This window comes from Gobio gobio (assembly GCF_949357685.1).
Source record: "Gobio gobio genome assembly, chromosome: 3".
NCBI lineage: Eukaryota > Metazoa > Chordata > Actinopteri > Cypriniformes > Gobionidae > Gobio > Gobio gobio.
Genome location: NC_137099.1, coordinates 35276300 through 35301789, shown reverse-complemented (window position 1 = coordinate 35301789; position 25490 = coordinate 35276300). Strand labels below are relative to the sequence as shown.

The 25490-nt window shown below is 38.7% G+C and overlaps 1 protein-coding gene across 1 annotated transcript; it reads right to left on the bottom strand.

Moving 5' to 3' along the window:
* Positions 1-306: 306 nt before the first annotated feature.
* as3mt (arsenite methyltransferase) lies at positions 307-25226 on the bottom strand. Its single transcript, XM_079811573.1, has 11 exons — positions 25177-25226; positions 24913-24949; positions 24599-24726; positions 22396-22546; positions 21611-21747; positions 20033-20102; positions 19741-19822; positions 19471-19602; positions 14254-14396; positions 13150-13281; positions 307-827 (listed from the first exon to the last, which is right to left on the bottom strand). Exons 1-11 carry the CDS (start codon positions 25200-25202, stop codon positions 729-731), a joined length of 1137 nt encoding a protein of 378 aa, XP_079667699.1. The 5' UTR covers positions 25203-25226; the 3' UTR covers positions 307-728.
* Between the last annotated feature and the right edge of the window lie 264 nt (positions 25227-25490).

Below are 25490 nucleotides of genomic sequence, written 5' to 3'. Positions count from 1 at the left end.
TCTTCACATATTAAGTAAATTGGAGAGAATATTTAAATCTATGTTGAAAAACCTTTTAGGCCTACTCTACAATGGAATTCTGTACAAGATTACTTAGGTTCTATAAATTCTGTCCTTTTTTTCAGAAAAGAACACTGGTCCCAGAATCTCAGCAAAGAGTTGATGTGTTCCCCCTCCCACCTGAAAGTCCTGTTGTGAAATTTTAAGGCATGGGGCTAGATTGCATTTAATAAAAGGTGATTTGCATTTGAGTATTATTAAATTATACTGTATATTACGGAGACCATAAATATCCTCCTGAGAGTAATAGCCAGGCAGTCAGCACAAACATTTTTATTACAGCAGTGGAAAATGATTTGATTACAAAAGTTCAATAAACCATTTGAGTTTTCAGTCAGATTATAGCTGGCAATACAATAAAGATACAATAAAGATTAAATCTGGCAGGTGAATGCTTAAGATTATACAACTATATAGACCTGTGTGATATACTAGATATTGCTATACATTAATCAGTATGATTAAGAATGTATGCAAGACATCAGACACTGATGTCCGCATGTTTTTTTGTGTTACTTTTCACAAACTATGAGTAATATTATATTATGTACATATTATTGATTTTTTTTCTTAAAAAAAAAAAATCTAAGTTAAAAATTACAACCAATAATTTATTATTTTTAAATCATAAACAACCAAACTGCTTTCGAATTGGCTTAGAGTCACTTTCAGCATGATTCCTGGCCTGCACAGCACCCCCCGGTGGAAGGAGTTACACTTGCACCGCCCAAGTGCTGGACCAGTTCAAAGGGATTCATTGACACTGCCTGAAGAGAGAGGAATATTCTCAGTGGTTGAAAGTACAGTAATTTACATTAATCACAATTTATAGCTATTTGGTTCCACAGTACTCAATGACACAGAGCTTTCAGAGTGATTCATTATGCAATTGCAGCCCATTATATCATCGTGTGTAAAGTTCATTGCACTCAGGGACCGAATAAGATGACATTCTGAATGAAAACTATAGGCACATCTCTTTAAATCAATAAAACTAGAGAACAGGGCTTTTCAAACTAGGGTCTGGGGAAGGTTCAGAAAAAATGGTTTTAAAAACTATACCTCTTCAGGTTTATATATATACACACACATACATACATTTATATACATTTATATATATACACATACACATTTATATGTGTGTGTGTGTGTGTATGATATATATATGTATGTATGTATGTATGTATGTATGTATGTATGTATGTATGTATGTATGTATATATATGTGTATGTATGTGTGTATGTGTGTATGTGTGTATGTGTGTATGTGTGTATGTGTGTATGTGTGTATGTGTGTATGTATGTATGTATGTATGTATGTATGTATGTATGTATGTATGTATGTATGTATGTATGTATGTATGTATGTATGTATGTATGTATGTATGTATGTATGTATGTATGTATATATATATATATATATATATATATATATATATATATATATATATATATATATATATATATATATATATATATATAGAGCATTTAACAAAGTCATATTTTGGAAGCTAGAGCATATATAAGTGTAAAACCCCTGGGTCTAAACAACAGAAACAACATCAATCTGGGTTCAACACTTCCTTATTACACTTTCAAATCACCAACATTAAAACATAATAGAGCTAATAGGGCAAACCTGCCCATGCCTTATTTACTATGTAAATGTAGCCTTGTTTTGGTGTACAATATTTAAATATATTTGAATTATAGAGCACTTATGACATACGTCTCCGATACATGGCAATGAGATTATATTTTAGGCTTTTTGTGTAAAATAAAAATCCGCTGAAGCATGCCAGGAACCTTTTTACCTCTTTCGAGGTTTAATAATCTTTTCAATCTTTTTAGAACTTTAGAACCCTTAAGACTTTCAGTGTGCTTGAGAGACACTGAAATGAATGGGATTCAATGCTGGAACAATTGGTTGTTTGGAACTATTGGTCGCTCAATGACACGCTTTACTTACGCTGCTCAGTTACTATGGAAGTGTCGTAACTCTGTTTTTCAACGGCTCTGGCTCAAATGTGCAGCGTAATACATGAGAATGAATCTCATTGGTTCTTGTGGCAGCTCAAACGTGCTGCGTAACACACAAGAATTAACCTCATTGGTTAGAGAAAGTTCAAACGTGCTGCGTAACACAAGAATGAACCTCATTGGTTAGAGAAAGTTCAAACGTGCTGCGTAACACAAGAATGAACCTCATTGGTTAGAGAAAGTTCAAACGTGCTGCGTAACACACAAGAATGAACCTCATTGGTTAGAGAAAGTTCAAACGTGCTGCGGAACACACCAGAATGAACCTCAATGGTTCTTGCTGAAGCTCAAACGTGCTGCGTAACACACAAGACTGAACCTCATTGGTTCTTGCTGAAGCTCAAACGTGCTGCGTAACACACCAGAATGAACCTCAATGGTTCTTGCTGAAGCTCACACATGCTGCGTAACACACAAGAATGAACCTCATTGGTTCTTGCTGAAGCACAAACGTGCTGCGTAACACACAAGAATGAACCTCATTGGTTCTTGCTGAAGCTCAAACATGCTGCGTAACACACAAGAATGAACCTCATTGGTTCTTGCTGAAGCTCAAACGTGCTGCGTAACACAAGAATGAACCTCATTGGTTCTTGCTGAAGCTCAAACATGCTGCGTAACACACAAGAATGAACCTTATTGGTTCTTGCTGAAGCTCAAACATGCTGCGTAAAACACAAGAATGAACCTTATTGGTTCTTGCTGAAGCTCAAACATGCTGCGTAACACACAAGAATGAACCTCATTGGTTCTTGCTGAAGCTCAAACATGCTGCGTAAAACACAAGAATGAACCTTATTGGTTCTTGCTGAAGCTCAAACGTGCTGCAGAACACACAAGAATGAACCTCATTGGTTCTTGCTAAAGCTCAAACGTGCTGCGGAACACAAGAATGAACCTCGTTGGTTAGAGGAAGTTCAAACATACAGCGTAAAACACAAAAATTAACCTCATTGGTTAGAGGAAGTTCAAACGTGCTGTGTAACACACAAGAATGAACCTCATCGGTTCTTGCTGAAGCTCAAACGTGCTGTGTAACACACAAGAATGAACCTCATCGGTTCTTGCTGAAGCTCAAACGTGCTGCGTAACACACAAGAATGAACCTCATCGGTTATTGCTGAAGCTCAAACGTGCTGCAGAACACACAAGAATTAACCTCATTGGTTCTTGCTGAAGCTCAAAAGTGCTGCGGAACACACAAGAATGAACCTCATTGGTTCTTGCTGAAGCTCAAACGTGCTGCGTAACACAAGAATGAACCGAGGAAGTTCAAACGTGCTGCACATGAGAATGAACCTCATTGGTTAGAGGAAGTTCAAACGTGCTGCGTAACACAAGAATGAACCTCATTGGTTGGAGGAAGTTCAAACGTGCTGCGGAACACACAAGAATAAACCTCATTGGTTGGAGGAAGTTCAAACGTGCTGCACATGAGAATGAACCTCATTGGTTAGAGGAAGTTCAAACGTGCTGCGGAACACACAAGAATAAACCTCATTGGTTGGAGGAAGTTCAAACGTGCTGCACATGAGAATGAACCTCATTGGTTAGAGGAAGTTCAAACGTTCTGCTTAACACAAGAATGAACCTCATTGGTTCTTGCTAAAGCTCAAACGTGCTGCTTAACACACAAGAATGAACCTCATTGGTTAGAGGAAGTTCAAACGTTCTGCGTAACACAAGAATGAACCTCATTGGTTCTTGCTAAAGCTCAAACGTGCTGCTTAACACACAAGAATGAACCTCATTGGTTAGAGGAAGTTCAAACGTGCTGCGTAACACACAAGAATGAACCTCATTGGTTAGAGGAAGTTCAAACGTGCTGCGTAACACACAAGAATGAACCTCATTGGTTCTTGCTGAAGCTCAAACGTGCTGCGGAACACACAAGACTGAACCTCATTGGTTATTGCTGAAGCTCAAACGTGCTGCAGAACACACAAGAATGAACCTCATTGGTTCTTGCTGAAGCTCAAAAGTGCTGCGGAACACACAAGAATGAACCTCATTGGTTCTTGCTGACGCTCAAACATGCTGCGTAACACAAGAATGAACCTCATTGGTTGGAGGAAGTTCAAACGTGCTGCACATGAGAATGAACCTCATTGGTTAGAGGAAGTTCAAACGTGCTGCGGAACACACGAGAATGAACCTCATTGGTTAGAGGAAGTTCAAACGTGCTGCAGAACACACCAGAATGAACCCCATTGGTTCTTGCTGAAGCTCAGACGTGCTGCGGAACACACCAGAATGAACCTCATTTGTTCTAGCTGAAGCTCACACATGCTGCGTAACACACAAGAATGAACCCCATTGGTTCTTGCTGAAGCTCAAATGTGCTGCGTAACACACAAGAATGAACCTCGTTGGTTAGAGGAAGTTCAATCATACTGCGTTAAACACAAAAATGAACCTCATTGGTTCTTGCTGAAGCTCAAACGTGCTGCGTAACACAAGAATGAACCTCATCGGTTCTTGCTGAAGCTCAAACGTGCTGCGGAACACACAAGAATGAACCTCATTGGTTAGAGGAAGTTCAAACGTGCTGCGTAACACACAAGAATGAACCTCATTGGTTAGAGGAAGTTCAAACATGTTGCTTAACAAACAAGAATGAACCTCATTGGTTAGAGGAAGTTCAAACGTGCTGCTTTACACACAAGAATGAACCTCAGTGGTTCTTGCTGAAGATCAAACGTGCTGCGTAACACACAAGAATGAACCTCAGTGGTTCTTGCTGAAGATCAAACGTGCTGCGTAACACAAGAATGAACCTCATTGGTTGGAGGAAGTTCAAACGTGCTGCACATGAGAATGAACCTCATTGGTTAGAGGAAGTTCAAACGTGTTGCGTAACACACAAAAATGAACCTCATTGGTTCTTGCTGAAGCTCAAACGTGCTGCAGAACACACAAGAATGAACCTCATTGGTTCTTGCTAAAGCTCAAACATACTGCGTAAAACACAAGAATGAACCTCATTGGTTCTTGCTGAAGCTCAAACGTGCTGCGTAACACAAGAATGAACCTCATTGGTTCTTGCTGAAGCTCAAACATGCTGCGTAAAACACAAGAATGAACCTTATTGGTTCTTGCTGAAGCTCAAACGTGCTGCAGAACACACAAGAATGAACCTCATTGGTTCTTGCTAAAGCTCAAACATGCTGCGTAACACACAAGAATGAACCTCATTGGTTCTTGCTGAAGCTCAAACGTGCTGCAGAACACACAAGAATGAACCTCATTGGTTCTTGCTGAAGCTCAAAAGTGCTGCGGAACACACAAGAATGAACCTCATTGGTTCTTGCTGACGCTCAAACATGCTGCGTAACACAAGAATGAACCTCATTGGTTGGAGGAAGTTCAAACGTGCTGCACATGAGAATGAACCTCATTGGTTAGAGGAAGTTCAAACGTGCTGCGGAACACACGAGAATGAACCTCATTGGTTAGAGGAAGTTCAAACGTGCTGCAGAACACACCAGAATGAACCCCATTGGTTCTTGCTGAAGCTCAGACGTGCTGCGGAACACACCAGAATGAACCTCATTTGTTCTAGCTGAAGCTCACACATGCTGCGTAACACACAAGAATGAACCCCATTGGTTCTTGCTGAAGCTCAAACGTGCTGCGGAACACACAAGAATGAACCTCGTTGGTTAGAGGAAGTTCAATCATACTGCGTTAAACACAAAAATGAACCTCATTGGTTCTTGCTGAAGCTCAAACGTGCTGCGTAACACAAGAATGAACCTCATCGGTTCTTGCTGAAGCTCAAACGTGCTGCGGAACACACAAGAATGAACCTCATTGGTTAGAGGAAGTTCAAACGTGCTGCGTAACACACAAGAATGAACCTCATTGGTTAGAGGAAGTTCAAACATGTTGCTTAACAAACAAGAATGAACCTCATTGGTTAGAGGAAGTTCAAACGTGCTGCTTAACACACAAGAATGAACCTCAGTGGTTCTTGCTGAAGATCAAACGTGCTGCGTAACACACAAGAATGAACCTCAGTGGTTCTTGCTGAAGATCAAACGTGCTGCGTAACACAAGAATGAACCTCATTGGTTGGAGGAAGTTCAAACGTGCTGCACATGAGAATGAACCTCATTGGTTAGAGGAAGTTCAAACGTGTTGCGTAACACACAAAAATGAACCTCATTGGTTATTGCTAAAGCTCAAACGTGCTGCGGAACACACAAGAATGAACCTCGTTGGTTAGAGGAAGTTCAAACATACTGCGTAAAACACAAAAATGAACCTCATCGGTTCTTGCTGAAGCTCAAACGTGCTGCAGAACACACAAGAATGAACCTCATTGGTTCTTGCTAAAGCTCAAACATACTGCGTAAAACACAAGAATGAACCTCATTGGTTCTTGCTGAAGCTCAAACGTGCTGCGTAACACAAGAATGAACCTCATTGGTTCTTGCTGAAGCTCAAACATGCTGCGTAAAACACAAGAATGAACCTTATTGGTTCTTGCTGAAGCTCAAACGTGCTGCAGAACACACAAGAATGAACCTCATTGGTTCTTGCTAAAGCTCAAACATGCTGCGTAACACACAAGAATGAACCTCATTGGTTCTTGCTGAAGCTCAAACATGCTGCGTAAAACACAAGAATGAACCTTATTGGTTCTTGCTGAAGCTCAAACGTGCTGCAGAACACACAAGAATGAACCTCGTTGGTTAGAGGAAGTTCAAACATACAGCGTAAAACACAAAAATGAACCTCATTGGTTCTTGCTGAAGCTCAAACGTGCTGCGTAACACACAAGAATGAACCTCATTGGTTATTGCTGAAGCTCAAACGTGCTGCGTAACACACAAGAATGAACCTCATTGGTTATTGCTGAAGCTCAAACGTGCTGCAGAACACACAAGAATTAACCTCATTGGTTATTGCTGAAGCTCAAACGTGCTGCGTAACACACAAGAATGAACCTCATTGGTTATTGCTGAAGCTCAAACGTGCTGCAGAACACACAAGAATGAACCTCATTGGTTATTGCTGAAGCTCAAACGTGCTGCAGAACACACAAGAATTAACCTCATTGGTTCTTGCTGAAGCTCAAACGTGCTGCGTAACACAAGAATGAACCTCATTGGTTGGAGGAAGTTCAAACGTGCTGCACATGAGAATGAACCTCATTGGTTAGAGGAAGTTCAAACGTGCTGCGGAACACACAAGAATGAACCTCATTGGTTCTTGCTAAAGCTCAAACGTGCTGCTTAACACACAAGAATGAACCTCATTGGTTAGAGGAAGTTCAAACGTGCTGCGTAACACACAAGAATGAACCTCATTGGTTAGAGGAAGTTCAAACGTGCTGCGTAACACACAAGAATGAACCTCATTGGTTCTTGCTGAAGCTCAAACGTGCTGCGGAACACACAAGAATGAACCTCATTGGTTAGAGGAAGTTCAAACGTGCTGCGTAACACAAGAATGAACCTCATTGGTTGGAGGAAGTTCAAACGTGCTGCACATGAGAATGAACCTCATTGGTTAGAGGAAGTTCAAACGTGCTGCGGAACACACAAGAATTAACCTCATTGGTTATTGCTGAAGCTCAAACGTGCTGCGTAACACAAGAATGAACCTCATTGGTTCTTGCTGAAGCTCAAAAGTGCTGCAGAACACACAAGAATGAACCTCATTGGTTCTTGCTGAAGCTCAAAAGTGCTGCGGAACACACAAGAATGAACCTCATTGGTTCTTGCTGAAGCTCAAACATGCTGCGTAACACACAAGAATGAACCTCATTGGTTAGAGGAAGTTCAAACGTGCTGCGTAACACACAAGAATGAACCTCATTGGTTAGAGGAAGTTCAAACGTGCTGCGTAACACACAAGAATGAACCTCATTGGTTCTTGCTGAAGCTCAAACGTGCTGCGGAACACACAAGAATGAACCTCATTGGTTAGAGGAAGTTCAAACGTGCTGCGTAACACAAGAATGAACCTCATTGGTTGGAGGAAGTTCAAACGTGCTGCACATGAGAATGAACCTCATTGGTTAGAGGAAGTTCAAACGTGCTGCGGAACACACAAGAATTAACCTCATTGGTTATTGCTGAAGCTCAAACGTGCTGCGTAACACAAGAATGAACCTCATTGGTTCTTGCTGAAGCTCAAAAGTGCTGCAGAACACACAAGAATGAACCTCATTGGTTCTTGCTGAAGCTCAAAAGTGCTGCGGAACACACAAGAATGAACCTCATTGGTTCTTGCTGACGCTCAAACGTGCTGCGTAACACAAGAATGAACCTCATTGGTTCTTGCTGAAGCTCAAACGTGCTGCGGAACACACGAGAATAAACCTCTTTGGTTAGAGGAAGTTCAAACGTTCTGCGTAACACACAAGAATGAACCTCATTGGTTCTTGCTAAAGCTCAAACGTGCTGCGGAACACACAAGACTGAACCTCGTTGGTTAGAGGAAGTTCAAACATACTGCGTAAAACACAAAAATGAACCTCATCGGTTCTTGCTGAAGCTCAAACGTGCTGCGGAACACACAAGAATGAACCTCATTGGTTCTTGCTAAAGCTCAAAAGTGCTGCGGAACACACAAGAATGAACCTCATTGGTTCTTGCTGACGCTCAAACGTGCTGCGTAACACAAGAATGAACCTCATTGGTTCTTGCTGAAGCTCAAACGTGCTGCGGAACACACGAGAATAAACCTCTTTGGTTAGAGGAAGTTCAAACGTGTTGCGTAAAACACAAAAATGAACCTCATCGGTTCTTGCTGAAGCTCAAACGTGCTGCGGAACACACAAGAATGAACCTCATTGGTTCTTGCTAAAGCTCAAACATACTGCGTAAAACACAAAAATGAACCTCATCGGTTCTTGCTGAAGCTCAAACGTGCTGCGGAACACACAAGAATGAACCTCATTGGTCAGAGGAAGTTCAAACGTGCTGCGGAACACACAAGAATGAACCTCATTGGTCAGAGGAAGTTCAAACGTGCTGCGGAACACACAAGAATGAACCTCATTGGTTGGAGGAAGTTCAAACGTGCTGCGGAACACACAAGAATGAACCTCATTGGTCAGAGGAAGTTCAAACGTGCTGCGGAACACACAACCTCAGTGGTTCTTACTGAAGATCAAACTTGCTGCGTAACACAAGAATGAACCTCATTGGTTGGAGGAAGTTCAAACGTGCTGCACATGAGAATGAACTTCATTGGTTCTTGCACGTCAAGCGAACATGCTTGAGCTTCCGTTGGTTTACCAAAACTGGGGCCTATACCATGAAGCCGGTTAAGCTGGCTAGCCAGATATATTTAAGCTTTCGGGTTGCTTTTTCCCCATGTCTTTTAAAATTTTCTATAATGAAATGGCCAGTAAAATAAAGGCTTTTTAATAATTTCAAGCAGAGTGCCTTGGATTTGCATTTTTCCACATTCGTTTGAATTCCCGACCCCAAAGAGCACATTCAAACGTCTTATTGAACTCCCTGAGCACCCTGCACTTCTTTGCCTTTTCAATTTGTAAGCTTAGTTTGTGCTAATCCTTGGTTTTAGGTACCATTAAAATTATTTGGCTTTTAGAAGTGTTCAACTCCATAGTAACTTACGCTCCACGGCTAACCTGCTCCAGGGCAGGTTATGTTCTGGATAAGAGATCAAAGTGAAATTGGACCAATCGGCTGTGAGCAAAGTGACACACCTCTGATGCAATAAAGTCACTCCCCCGGTTTCTACTCCAAATTAAAAGGTCACTACATAGCAAATGGCTATTAAAGACTAAAGCGTCTGGCTTTTTATAATAATAATTTTGAATGATTTAGATATAATTTATGTCATTATTATACCCTTAATCAATTACACATGCATAATTTTAGTTAATCAATCATTAATAGGCACTTAGTTGAAATTAATATAAATAGCCTATATAAAAGTTCATACAAATGAGCTTTAAAATCAATAAATAAAGCTATAAAAATTACTACATGTGAGCTTAAATGTTCAATTCTCTATATATCAACTAAACTAACTTCATAACTTTTATTTGCATTGACGTAGTGAATATTTTCTTTAAGTTGTCCTCTTTTATAGACAGCTCTTTTGTTCTTGCTGTGTAAATTTGTTTAAATTCTTAATATTTTTCAATCATGTAATATTCTGCAGAAGAGAGAAATAAATTTAGCTGCTTCTTCTCTCGCGAGAAGTAATTCTCAGTTTCACTGATCCACAGCATGTCATTGGCTGTTCACTACTGATGTCACAGCTAAACTCCTAAACATAGGATCAAAGCCTGAGTTGACAGAGAAAGCTGATGATCAGCATCATGGGACCAACAAAGCCTGAATAGATTGGTTTGGTTTTGTCAACTAATCCTGTAACCCTGAGTTTGTTAAAATACCATCAGGGTACAGGACCCTGATGTGTGAGTTGATGAATGTTTATGTGTTTATTAAACTTTTTACCCCATGTTAGCATTGAGGCTATTTAAATGGCAAACAAGGTCAATATCACAATCCATAATATTTAAATTACTCTACAAAACTAGAAAATCTAAAATACATTCAGGTGATACATTGTGAAATATGTAACCACGCTTCTGAATAAAAACGTTTAAATGTTTATGTGAATAAAAGCCTTAATTCAATCTGTCCATCATATAATGTTATCGTGAAAACTTTGGACTAAACCACTCAATTCGTATGGATTAGTTTTACGATCTCTTTATGAACTTTTTGAAGCGTCAGTTTCAGTAGAAAATCTCTCAGATTTCATCAAAAATATCTTCCTTTGTGTTTTGAAGATGAACAAAAGTCTTACGGGTTTGGAATGACATGAGGATGAGTAAATAATGACAGAATTTTCATTTTTGGGTGAACTATACCATTAAGAATGAAGCCAAAACAAGTCAAAAGTACATTTAGATACATTTTTAGATCAGGATTTCTAAAAAAATATAATAAATCTGATCTAGCCACCAACAGAGATCATTACACTGCCTGGAGGCTGACCACTTGAGTGTTGTAAGTCAATTCTAAATAGTCCTTTTTTGTGTTTGCAGAGACTTAATCACCACCAGCACTGATAAGATGGCATTCTTTGCTTGGAAGACATTCCTTTGTGGTCAAGGCTTTTTGGTACAGCTGGGTGACCTTGTGTGTCTGTGTAGAGCAAACCAGATATACTCACGGCAAAGCTCTTTCTTCGCTTAAGGGTAAAAACAAGTTCAAATAATTTTCACCATTTAGATGAATATGGTTATACTGTATGTGCTGCTCACTTTCCTCTCAATAGCAAAAACATGCAGCAAAAATAATAGTAGTTACGAAAGCATCTGATCATAGCGAAGTGGAAATGTTTGCCCCAGCGGTGCAATTCTTTCATTGTCAGTGTCACTTTCGCTTTTGGACTGAACAGAAGAAATGAACCGGAGCAGATTTTCATGTCAAAGAAGGCAAAGTTCCAGAGCACACCAACCTATTATGTAATCACCACGGACCAATGGTAGTTTGAAAGAGTTTACCAGCCGGAGCAAACTTTTCTGGAAAGTTTGCTTTGGCAAGCTGTAGTGAACTCCCAGAAAAGCCTGATTTTGTCTTAGCCTGATTTTGTTCAAAATGGCATCACAACAGTTTGTTCGTCGATTTCATTCACTTGAAGTATATCGACTTTAGTGGCTAGTAAGAATTTTTTTTATGCTAAATGACAGTTTGATGATAAACACAGTTGTTATTTTGAAAGATCATGAGTCTAAAATTGCAACAAAAATGTAACTCCATCCATCCATCATCTCCCGCTTATCCGGGGCCGGGTCGCGGGGGCAACAGTCTAAGCAGAGACGCCCAGACTTCCCTCTCCCTAGCCACTTCCTCCAGCTCTTCCGGGGGGACACCGAGGCGTTCTCAGGCCAGCCGGGAGACATAATCCCTCCAGCATGTCCTAGGTCTTCCCCGGGGTCTCCTCCCGGTGGGACGTGCCTGGAACACCTCCCTGGGAAGGCGTCCAGGAGGCATCCGAAATAGATGCCCGAGCCACCTCAGCTGGCTCCTCTCGATGTGGAGGAGCAACGGCTCTACTCGGAGCTCCTCCCGAGTGACCGAGCTTCTCACCCTATCTCTAAGGGAGCGCCCAGCCACCCTGCGGAGAAAGCTCATTTCGGCCGCTTGTATAGGGGATCTTGTCCTGTCGGTCATGACCCACAGCTCATGACCATAGGTGAGATAAGGAACGTAGATCGACCGGTAAATCGAGAGCTTCGCCTCACAGCTCAGCTCCTTCACCACAACAGACCGGTACATCGACCGCATTACTGCAGAAGCTGCACCGATCTGTCTGTTGATCTCCCATTCCATCCTTCCCTCACTAGTGAACAAGACCCCTAGATACTTGAACTCCTCCACTTGAGGCAGGAACTCTCCACCACCCTGAAGTGGGCAAGCCACCCTTTTCCAACTGAGAACCATGGCCTCGGACTTGGAGGTGCTGATTCTCATCCCAGCCGCAAACCGTCCCAGTGCACGCTGAAGGTCCAGGCCAACACGACAACATCATCTGCAAAAAGCAGCGACGAAATCGCGTGGTCCCCAAACCGGACACTCTCCGGCCCTTTCAAAAATTCCTTAGAAATTCAGTCCATACAAATTATGAACAGAACCGGTGACAAAGGGCAGCCCTGCCGGAGTCCAACATGCACCGGGAACAAGTCTGACTTACTGCCGGCAATGCGGACCAAGCTCCTGCTCCGGTCGTACAGGGACCGAACAGCCCTAAGCAGGGGGTCCCGGACCCCATACTCCCAGAGCACCCTTCACAGGATGCCACAAGGAACACAGTCGAATGCCTTCTCCAAATCCACAAAACACATGTGGATTGGTTGGGCAAACTCCCATGAACCCTCCAGCCCCCTGGAAAGGGTATAGAGCTGGTCCAGTGTTCCACGACCGGGACGATTTTACAACTGAAACGTTATAATACTGTGTAATGCACAGGTGTGATATACTATAAGTGCATTACCGATAGAGAGAAGCTAAGAAATTGAGGCATGGTAGGAAATGAGTCACTTACCTTGGGTTTGGCCCAGCATCCTCCAGAGGCGGAGTTGTTCACCCCCTGAGGCTGAAATGTGAATTCTTCAGCAAATCTGGAGTTACTCAAGATGCTGCCCACATTACCATCCACCTCCATCACTTTATCAACCTAGATAAAGACACACACAATTGTCTTGATTATGCTTGTTCACAAAGTACAAGTCTTTCAAAAGTTTGAGATTAGGATGTTTTTTTTTTTTTTTAAAGAAGCTGCTTATGAACAAAATACAGAAGTAAAATATTATTAACTTATTCCTGTGTTCGCAAAGCTGAATTTTCAGCATCATTACTTCAGTCTTCAGTTTCACAAGATCCTTCAGAAATTATTATATGATGATTTGGTGCTCAGGAAACATTTCTTCTTATTAACACTGAAACAATGCTCCTTAATTTTTTTTTTTGTTCAGAATTCTTTGAAGAAGAGAAAGTTCAAAGGATAACAGTGTTTATTTGAAATAGAAATCTTTTGCAATATTATAAATGTCTTTACTGCCACTTTTGAACAATTTGTCTTTGCTGAATAAGTAATCTTTTATTTGACAAAAATAATAATAATCTACTGAACCAAAACTTTTGAACAAATATATGTCAAGGTTTTTATGGAACATATTTAACTATGTATTTAAATGTAGCATTTATTGCATATGCATATAATTGTCATATACTAATCACCATATGACAAACAAAGTAAAATCTAGGAATATAAGAAATAGTTATTAAAGGGATAGTTCACCCCAAAATAAAAATTGTCACCATTTATCCACCCAAGAATAGATATGGAACAACTTGAGGGTGAGTAAATGATGACAGAATTTTCATTTTTGAGTGAACTATACCTTTAAGAAATATTTAAGTTCATACTTACATGACACTTATTATCCAAACAACATGATAGTGACATATTTTCAAGATTCAAATACAGCTGAGCCATGGATGTTATTATAACATTACTGTTAATTTATTTAACAAACAATCATTACTAATGGGACAAAGAATAGAAACAATGTGCAGGATCTGATATGCTTTGTGAGCTCTGGTAAATAAGTAGTTCAGTTCTGATATACTGGATGTAACTACATACCTTAAAGTTAAACTGGGCATCAAACTCAAAGCTTTCCTCCGCACCTATAATCTCTCCATTGTACATGACCAGACAGGACCTCTTCTCTGAACCTTTTGGTAACTTGAAGAGCCGGTACGTGGCAGACACAAATTTGTAGTCACCTAAACAAATTTTACAATTCAAAATTAAACTATAAATATCTTTACATTTAATCAATGTGACAAAGATGACAAAGGTTTAACTTCATGGAAATGCAGATGACTTAATGTAATGGCTGCCCACTGCTCCTGGTGCGCGTGTCCACGGTTTGCAGTGTGTGTGTGCACTGCCGCAACTTTTTTCCTCCAGAATGTTCAGCATTAATGCAAACCGTCCAAAATGTTCAATGCATCGGCTAAGAAAATAAATCTGCATTGTTTGTACTTTTGATCTTTCATTCAAAAAAATTCACACAATTCTAACCTTTCATTGAAGTAAAACAATTGAAAGTGGGGGCAAAACCTCAATAAGAAATAAATGTTTTTCTCAAGATAACAGTTCTGAGACTTCTTCTAAAATGCCTGAGAACACCTGACAAGAGATCAGAAAGTATTCCTTCATACAGAATCTCTCCAGATCCTTCAGATTCCCATCTCCATGTTGGTGCTTCTTCTCTTCAGTTCACCCCACTCATTTTCTATAGGGTTCAGATCAGGGAACTGGGACAGTCATGGCAGAAGCTCCATTTCGTGCTCAGGGACACATTTTTGTGTTGATTTTGTTTTGGATCGTTGTCCTGATGGAAGATCTAACCACGGCCCATTATAAGATTTCTAGCAGAAGCAGTCAGGTTTTGATTTTTCATCTGTTGGTATTTGCTAGAATGCATGATACCATGTATCCGAACAAGATGTCCAGGACCTCCAGCAAAAAAATAGGCCCACATATTAAAGATCCAGCTGTATTCTTAACTGTGGGCATGGGGTACTTTTCATCCCTGTTTGCACCAAACCCATCTGGTGGGTTTGCTGCCAAAAAGCTATTTTTAAAGTTTCATCTGACCACATCATCTGATTTCATCTGGTCCCTTTTGAATTTCCAGTGGTGTGTTTTTGGATGAGCGAGGAGGATTTTTCTTGAAACCCTCCCAAATAACTTGTGGTGATGTAGGAGCTGTTGTTTTTTTTAGGCTTTCTGATGCCAAATCTCAACTAATCTCTGCAATTCTCCATCTGAGATCTATGGAGAGTCTTTGGCCACTCAACTCTCCTCCCCACCGTGCATTAGGATGATACAGACACACGTCCTCTTCCAGGCAGATTCGTAACAGTTGATTGGAACTTCTTAATTATTGCCCTGATGGTGAAAATTTAAATTTTCAATGCTTTAGCTATTTTCTTACAGCCACTTTCTATTTTGTGAAGCTCAACAATATTTTGCTGCATATCAGAACTATACTATACTATACTCATTGTGTTGAATGATTTAAGGAAAATTGGCCTTTGTGTTTCCTCATACTTATACTCCTGTGGAACAGGAAGTCATGGCAGGACAATTTTATGCTCCTAGTCACCCTGGTGTGCTAAAACAACAATTTAAATATGAATGGGAATATACTTCAGAGATATTTTACTCATAAGAATTTCTAGCGGTGCCAATAATTGTGTATAAGAGAAAAACATTTATTTCATAATGTGAGTTTCCCCCCACTTTCAATTGTTTTTCTTTAATGATAGGTTAGAATTTTGTGATTTTTTTTTATGAAAGATCAAAAGGATAAACAATGCAGATTTATTTCCACAGCTGCCTTTGCCTTATATATATATATATATATATGGAGTTTGGTAAAGAAATGTACTGCAGTCATCACTTCTCAATGTTTTTCCGCTGGTTGCGGAAATTTAATAGTTCTACACAAAAGTTTGTGGCACAAAAACCTAATAAAAATGTTTTGATATTTACACATGCAGTACATATGTGGTCACTGTGGTATAAGAGCAATAATTTCCTCTAGACCACTGCCTTAAAGGGATAGTTCACCCAAAAACAAAATTTGTATGTTTATCTGCTTACCCCCAGGGCATCCAAGATATAGGTGTCGTTTTTTCTTCAATAGAACATAAATGAAGATTTCTTGAACTCCAACCGTTGCAGTGTCATAGTCGTATAATGCATGTCAATGGGGATATTTTAGAGTATGCAGACTGATCTCATGAAATGGCGAATGTATGACACGCCAATTCGCTATGCCCTTTTGGCGTGCTATCAAGACGCATAATCGCTTTTTAGCGTGTTTATCAATGCCGTTTCATTCTATCCCCCTACACCCATCACCCACACCCACACACACACACAGCCCCTGCACCTACCCATCACAAGAAACATTCTGCATTTTTAGATTTTCAAAAAAACATAATTTAGTATGTTTATAAATACATTTATATTCACGCGGAATCACACGGCGTAGACATACACGCGGAGATGATGGTTCGTTTCGGGGCGTACACATACACGCGGAATCACACGGCGTAGACATACACGCGGATAGCTCAAAATGCGTACAGATAACACGCCATTTGGCTTTAGAAAGTGGCGTGTATGTTTACGCAAAGTCATGATGTCATGTTGGAGTATGAGAGCAATGAGAGTAAAAACACATAGACACACGAATCCTTATTAAACCATGTGGCTCGTGGCGACACATTGATGTCTTAAGACACAAAACGATCGGTTTCTGAGAGAAACCGAACAGCATTTATGTTATTTTTTTACCTCTTATCAGACGAATGTCATCTAGTATTCCCAGCGCCATAACTTCCGGTGAATAAGGTCAAAATACTGGCGCGATCAAAGATATACAGTGAGGAAAATAAGTCCTCAAGTCCCTTGAACACCCTGCTATTTTGCAAGTTCTCCCACTTAGAAATCATGGAGGGGTCTGAAATTGTCATCGTAGGTGCATGTCCACTGTGAGAGACATAATCTAAGAAGATCAGAAATCACAATGTATGATTTTTTAACTATTTATTTGTATGATACAGCAGCAAATAAGTATTTGAACACCTGAGAAAATCAATGTTAATATTTGGTACAGTAGCCTTTGTTTGCAATTACAGAGGTCAAACGTTTCCTGTAGTTTTTCACCAGGTTTGCACACACTGCAGGAGGGATTTTGGCCCACTCCTCCACACAGATCTTCTCTAGATCAGACAGGTTTCTGGCCTGTCGCTGAGAAACACGGAGTTTGAGCTCCCTCCAAAAATTCTCTATTGGGTTTAGGTCTGGAGACTGGCTAGGCCACGCCAGAACCTTGATATGCTTCTTACAGAGCCACTCCTTGGTTATCCTGGCTGTGTGCTTCGGGTCATTGTCATGTTGGAAGACCCAGCCTCGACCAATCTTCAATGCTCTAACTGAGGGAAGGAGGTTGTTCCCCAAAATCTCGCAATACATGGCCCCGGTCATCCTCTCCTTAATACAGTGCAGTCGCCCTGTCCCATGTGCAGAAAAACACCCCCAAAGCATGATGCTACCACCCCCATGCTTCACAGTAGGGATGGTGTTCTTGGGATGGTACTCATCATTCTTCTTCCTCCAAACACGTTTAGTGGAATTATGACCAAAAAGTTATATTTTGGTCTCATCTGACCACATGACTTTCTCCCATGACTCCTCTGGATCATCCAAATGGTCATTGGCAAACTTAAGACGGGCCTGGACATGTGCTGGTTTAAGCAGGGGAACCTTCCGTGCCATGCATGATTTCAAACCATGACGTCTTAGTGTATTACCAACAGTAACCTTGGAAACGGTGGGCCCAGCTCTTTTCAGGTCATTGACCAGCTCCTCCCGTGTAGTTCTGGGCTGATTTCTCACCTTTCTTAGGATCATTGAGACCCCACGAGGTGAGATCTTGCATGGAGCCCCAGTCCGAGGGAGATTGACAGTCATGTTTAGCTTCTTCCATTTTCTAATGATTGCTCCAACAGTGAACCTTTTTTCACCAAGCAGCTTGGCAATTTCCCCATAGCCTTTTCCAGCCTTGTGGAGGTGTACAATTTTGTCTCTAGTGTCTTTGGACAGCTCTTTGGTCTTGGCCATGTTAGTAGTTGGATTCTTACTGATTGTATGGGGTGGACAGGTGTCTTTATGCAGCTTACGACCTCAAACAGGTGCATCTAATTTAGGATAATAAATGGAGTGGAGGTGGACATTTTAAAGGCAGACTAACAGGTCTTTGAGGGTCAGAATTCTAGCCGATAGACAGGTGTTCAAAAACTTATTTGCAGCTGTATCACACAAAGAAATAGTTAAAAAATCATACATTGTGATTTCTTATCTTCTTAGATTATGTCTCTCACAGTGGACATGCACCTACGATGACAATTTCAGACCCCTCCATGATTTCTAAGTGGGAGAACTTGCAAAATAGCAGGGTGTTCAAATACTTATTTTCCTCACTGTATATATACGTAGATGCCTCATTCGACCGATCCGCGCAGGCACTAATGAGGATTCTATGTATGTATATGTATATATGTATGTATATATATATATATATATATATATATATATATATATATATATATATATATATATATATATATATATATATATATATATATATATATATATATATATATATATATATATATATATATATATATATATATATTTAGTATACACGGAGTACCCTACTTTAGCCTGACGTCGTCACACTCAGATTCAAACAAATTCAACCCAAGCGCTCATGACGTGGATGGTTACGTTACTGTCCATCATCGTATAAAGCCCGCCCTGACAATTTGATTGGTCCGAACAGCTTTGGTTCGAGCATAAGTGCTCCACAACGGATCAAGTCCAGACCGAACATCCCGACCTCAAATGGTGCGGGATGGCTGATGCAGAGCCATAGAAAAAAATGAAATACATTTTTAAATATGGATATTTTTCTTACACAAACGCATTGATTCGCTTCAGAAGCCCTTTATTAACACCCCGGAGCCGCGTGGAGCACGTTATTTGACGGACAGATGAATTTTTTATGGACTTCAAAAAGAAGAATGTCATATACACCTCGGATGACTTGAGGGTGAGTAAATCATGGGCTAATTTTCATTTTTGGGTGAACTATCCCTTTAACCAATTTCACAAGAGCAAGAGTGTTGTTGGACCTGAAGATCAGCATGGCTGTGATTGAGCCTTAAAGGAATTACCATTCAAAATGTGGCACATTTCACCGTTTTAATGTCTCACCAAGAAGTTTCTCTAGTTCCTTGTTGCCTACAGTGATGATGCTAGCAGTAACCAGTCTGGGTTTGCTAAACCCAACTTCTTCGGCCAGTCGTATCAGGTCTTCCCACCACAATGCTCCACTGATGCACTCACCTGATCAAAATATTCAAATTCAGTGTGAGTTTTTATTTGTGATGTTTAGTGGCACAGTGGCACAACTAAAGTTAAACTATACCTTGTAACATTTAGAAAGATAGGCTAATTAGGATCAAATTTAGGATATTTTCTTACCCCATAACACTTTGTTGGCCTTGAGGTCTTCTGGGATTCTAGCATTACTATAAACATCACTAAAGTACAATTCCCCTCCATCCTAAACAAAGAAAATCAAAATCCTTTTTGTTTGTTAATGAGCTAAATGTACAAAAATGCCCAGCTTCATTTCAAATATTCAAGGTACACATATAATGTTATAATTAGTATAGCTTCCAAGTGTCAGAGATGGGGGAAAATATAACTGGAAAATTAAATAATTTAATTCTGAATTCCAGAATACACAGGTGTGAGTATGAAATAGAATTACCTTTAGTACACGGTAAGCCTCCCTCAGGACACTGGTTTTATCTGGTGACAGGTTCACCACACAGTTTGATCTAGAGAAATAAAAGAACCAAATCCACCAATTAATTGGCTGTTTATGCAAGAAAAAAGGAAACTGAACAGACTGTAACTAACACGTTGACACCAGTCTTATGAGAATAGTAATGTTTTACTAAGACTAAAGTCACCATGAAATCAAAATGGACTAATCTTGTTTTTATGGAATATTGCAGTATTTATTATGAATCTTTTATTTTTATTTATTTTGTATTAATGCGGCATATGTTCCATTTGGGCGTTCACAACAATAGGGATAAAAATTTGCCTGACATTGTCTTACTCAACTCTAGTCAGAATATGAGTCTGATACTGCTCCATTGGGCTGCGATTATGGGGTGCGTCTCAACCGAAATGCCTCTGCACTCAATTGGATAGACCTACAACCAATCAGAGCAACGGAGTAAGTGACGTATGTTGAGCGACGCATAGTAGTATTGGGAAGTTAGGATCATTTTACGGACTCAGATCTTTGAAACTCGTTCAGCAAAATGAACAACTCTTTTTTCAAGTCATTTCGTTCATTTCAGCAGAATATAATTAAAATGTCCCATGTTAAATTCCCCCAAAATTCCCCAACACATCTAGTATTTATGCAAACGTTGATCACATTTAGAATAAATAATAAATTATAAGCTAATGCAGCCAAGGCTAGACTTTAAGAAAGAAATTATTAATTAATTGCTTAGCTGGGTATTCAGCATGGTATTCAGGCTATGCAGTCTGTTAGTTCACCTCGGCTCCGAATCCGAGTCGTTCTTTCTTTTTGTCATTTCACATTTAAATCATGTCTGTTCCCTGGAAAGATTAGTTTGCCTCTCGAGTCTTCAGGTTCGAGTCATTCGTTCACCAACTCACAGCCCCATAGGCTGAATGCATAAGATCCTGAACAGAACCGATGGCATAGTGCATGTACGGTCAACAAAAAATGAACTAATCGCTCTCTGAAACAACTTGTTGGCACATTAAACATTAGGTCAAAAATAATTAATCATTCATGAACGACACATCACTAACATAGTTGTTGTTTACATGTCTATCTGTACTGCTTTAATACTGTGATGTTTTGTATTGTTTAATTTTAAAAAAATGTAAACGCATAGTTGTCAACAGCACACACACTGGAAGAAATAGAAGTAGAAGATGATTGTAAACGATCTTTGCCGGTGTTGTAAAAATTATTTAAGTATACACGGAGTACCCTACTTTAGCCTGACGTCGTCATACTCAGATTCAAACGAATTCAACCCAAGCGCTCATGACGTGGATGGTTACGTTACTGTCCATCATCGTATAAAGCCCGCCCTGACAATATGATTGGTCCGAACAGCTTTGGTTCGAGCATAATTGCTCCACAACGGATCAAGTCCAAACCGAACATCCCAACCTCAAATGTTGTGGGCGGAGCTAAGTTCGGCTGGCATCCAGGCTAGATAAAAATACAATCGCAACTTCCATTTCATGGTGACTTTAAGGCTACTATTTTGAAACGCTGAAAGCTTACATGATGATATCATATGCTTTCTCCTCCAGACCTGCTTCGGCCAAGGCCTCAATGTAACCATGAACAAAATTCACATTTGGCTTTTTGTAACCAAATTTTTGCATGTGGTAGTCAATGTACTTTTGGGCCACCTCAAGCTGCAAAAAAAAAAAAAAAAAAAACATTTGTGTAGTTCACATATACTTTGTTGCCACATATATGTTTTTGACATTACATTTAGGATGTGTTAAATAAATAAAACATTAATTAAGATTTTCAATCTATTAAAACACTTAATCACTATTAAGGCCCATTCACACAAAGAACGATAACTATATAAGTTAATAAATATGACGATAACTATATTAGTGTCCACAACAACACACAATATCACTCTGTTTATTATAAGCACCCACTACAGTTTTGTCATCTGCCACTTTAAATGTGCGAACACTTAAATGGATTCAAATTGCTGTCAATGTTTTTTATCATTCATCAGCTGAAAAAATAATAATAATTGCAAAAGTAACTATACCATTCCTCTGTGATATATATTATCATTGTAGTTGTGGTGTGGACTCTGCAAAGCTTTTACATTTAGAAAGATTTGTAAAACAATATCTTTACTGTTATAGTCATTCTTGAACGGGCCTTTAATCTCATCATTTGTTTGGAGAAAACTAAACAGGTTTTGTCTTTTGAATTGAAAGGACTGAAATATGAAAAGCACAAAAAAATTGCTAATTCACTGTGTATATTATTATTCAAAAACCTGTAACCCTAATTTGTAGTTGAAAGCGATTTACCTGATCTTCGGTCATGTCAATGCCTGTGACGTGTCCCTTCTCTCCTACAAGCTGGCTGAGCATGTAGCAATCCCGTCCACTCCCACAGCCAAGATCAAGCACCCTGCAGCCCTCCAGACACTCAGGGACCACCAGACCACAGCCATAGTACCTGAGAGGATGGAAACTAGTTATAATGCCACCAAGGGTTCAGCATTGAAACAAGGCGAAAGGCTAGATGTAAAAATACAAAGAATGCTAAAATAAAATGTCAGAAGTATCATAACTGTTATAAGACAAGGTCTAAGCACTCAAATTGATCAAAAGATTCATTTTTTTGTATTAATATGAGAACAACCTTCCAATAAAGTATGTATTAATAAAAAAAATTATTAAATGCTTTATTTAATACACACACTGCCGTTCAAAGGTTTTTGATCTGTAAGATGTATGTGTTTAGAAGAAGTCTCTTATGCTCACAAAGGCTGTATTTATTTTATCAAAAATAGAAACATTTTTAGAAACATGTTGAAAACAGTTGTGCAAAACATTTTTTTTCAGGATTATTTGATGAATAGAAAGTTCAAAAGAACAGCATTTATTTTAAATATAATATTTTTGTAAATGTCTTTACTGTCACTTTTTATCAATTTAAATGCATCCTTGAGGAATAAATATATTCATTTCTAGTTCAAGTTCTTTCCCAAAACAAAAAAAAATCTTACTGACCCAAAACTTTTGAACGGTAGTACAATGTTGCAAAAGCTTTCTATTTCAGATAAATACTGTTCTTTTGAGAGTTCTATTCATCAAAGAATCCTAAAAAGATGTTTTACACAACTGTTTTCAATATTGATAATAATCATAAATGTTGCTTGAGCAGCAAATCATCATATTAGAATGATTTCTGAAGGATCATGTGACAGAAGACTGTAGTAGTGATGCTGAAAATTCAGCTTTGCATCACAGAAATAAATTACATTTTAAAATATATTCAAATAGAAAAGCTATTTTACATTTTCATAATATTTCACAATATTAGTTTTTTTTTATCAAATAAATGCAGCTTTGGTAAGCATAAGAGACTTCTTCTAAAAACATAAAAAATGTTACCGATTAAAAACCTTTGAACGGCAATGTATATGTATATGTATATGTATATGTATATATATATATATATATATATATATATATATATATATATATATATATATATATATATATATATATATATATATATATATATATATGTGTGTTTATGTGTGTGTGTGTGAGTGTATATATATATATATATATATATATATATATATATATATATATATATATATATATATATATATATATATACACACGTGCGGAGAGTGAATGCTCTCCGCACATAGTATATGTTATGTTCATAAAATACTTTCACTTCAAACCCACTAAATCCCAGCCTCAGCCCATTCAGAAGTACCAGTAGGTAGAAACCTATACATAAAGCCTGACAAAAATGCTTATTTTAAAGAAAAACGTCAGACGGACTTAGAGGCTTTTGCATCTGAAGTCTTCATACATACTAAGATTTAAAAGTTCTGTTTGTTATTTTTTTCAGAAATGACTACTTATATTAAGAATGCATCCAATTAAATTAAAAATGACAATATTTCAAATAAATGCGGTTCTTTTGAACTTTCTATTCATCAAAAAATCCTGAAAGAAAGGTATCATGGTTTGCACAAACCATTTAAACGCTGATGATAATAATAATAATAAGAAGAAGAAATGTAACTTGAACATCAAATCAGCACTGAAGACTGGAGTAATGATGCAGAAAATTCTGCTTTGCCATCAAAATAATAAATTGCATTTAAGTATATTAAAATAGAAAATAGTTATTTTTAAATTGGAATAATAGTTCATAATATTACTGATTTTAACATAAATCCAGCCTAGGTAACAGTAAAAAAAACATATATATATATATATATATACATATATATATATATATATATATATATATATATATATATATATATATATATATACCAATGAAATATTATAATCACACAATACAGCATTTGATTATTTTCTATTTAGAAGTTCAAATTGAGCTAAAAGTGGGCTTATGTGGTTTTCAAGCTTTTTGAGTTCACTTCCATTCCATATCATTGTTGCCATGTTTTACTTGAAGACATTTTTATATGTCCGTGATGCATCAACACAACATGAATCATGTAAAACTCACTTTGCAATGACATCCGGATGGATCTCAGCGATCACTTTTCTCACGTATGCAGGGACAGGCTTGGCAGACGGCACACAGGCATTGCTTTTCAGGTCAGATGTCTTCTTCAGGGTCTTTCCATAGTACTCCTGTATTAATGCAGAATAAAATTCATAATGATCATAAAAATCATCAAATTAAAATGTTATTATGGTGAGTGTGCGCTGCGATGTGAGATGTAAACTATAACAGCTTAGTGTTGTATTTAGTTTAGTTTAACGGCCCTTAAATGTCAACAACAGAGTTTCGTTTTTAATGTTTGGAAAAATACATACCTTCACGTCATTGTAGACACTTGTAATCGCCTTGTTACTGTGAACAATAAAAGGAAACAGTACTGAAACTAGTTAACGTTAACTGTTACAGAAGGTGCTTTTGCTACAGCAAAACTAGACGACTCGCAAAGACTTTATGTCGAAATGTGATATATGTTGTGTTATTACGAAATGAAAGCTCATACTTTGGCAGGTTGAATGATACTGCAAATCACATGTAAAATATTCGAGACTATTAATTAAAAGATACATACAAAGTCTTACCTGGCTGCTGTAGGTGCGTCTGCCATGATAATACGCGAAAAATGCGTTATGTCCGTTCTGGGTTTCGGTAGTTTGACAGCTTCAGCCAATCAGTGAGCGTACAGCTGTAGCCCACCCACCTTTACACGATGATGCATGCATTGCAGGGTAAATGATTAAGAAGATTGCAGTGGGTTTATTAGATCAGAGTTTAAGACTGCGCTTGAACTAGTAAACTAATACTTCAGTTTGCTTCATAACTTCAAAGGCAGGGTGAAGGCATCGCAAAAAAATTGGTCTAGACATGTGTTTCAAACTTTAAATACTTATGTTAA

Coding starts and splice junctions, on each gene's coding strand:
- as3mt (XM_079811573.1), bottom strand. CDS start 25,202: ATGGCAGACGCACCTACAGCAGCCAG. Junction 24,727..24,912: donor GTGTCTACAATGACGTGAAG/GTATGTATTTTT, acceptor GCATTAATACAG/GAGTACTATGGAAAGACCCT. Junction 19,823..20,032: donor AGGCTTACCGTGTACTAAAG/GTAATTCTATTT, acceptor TTCTTTGTTTAG/GATGGAGGGGAATTGTACTT.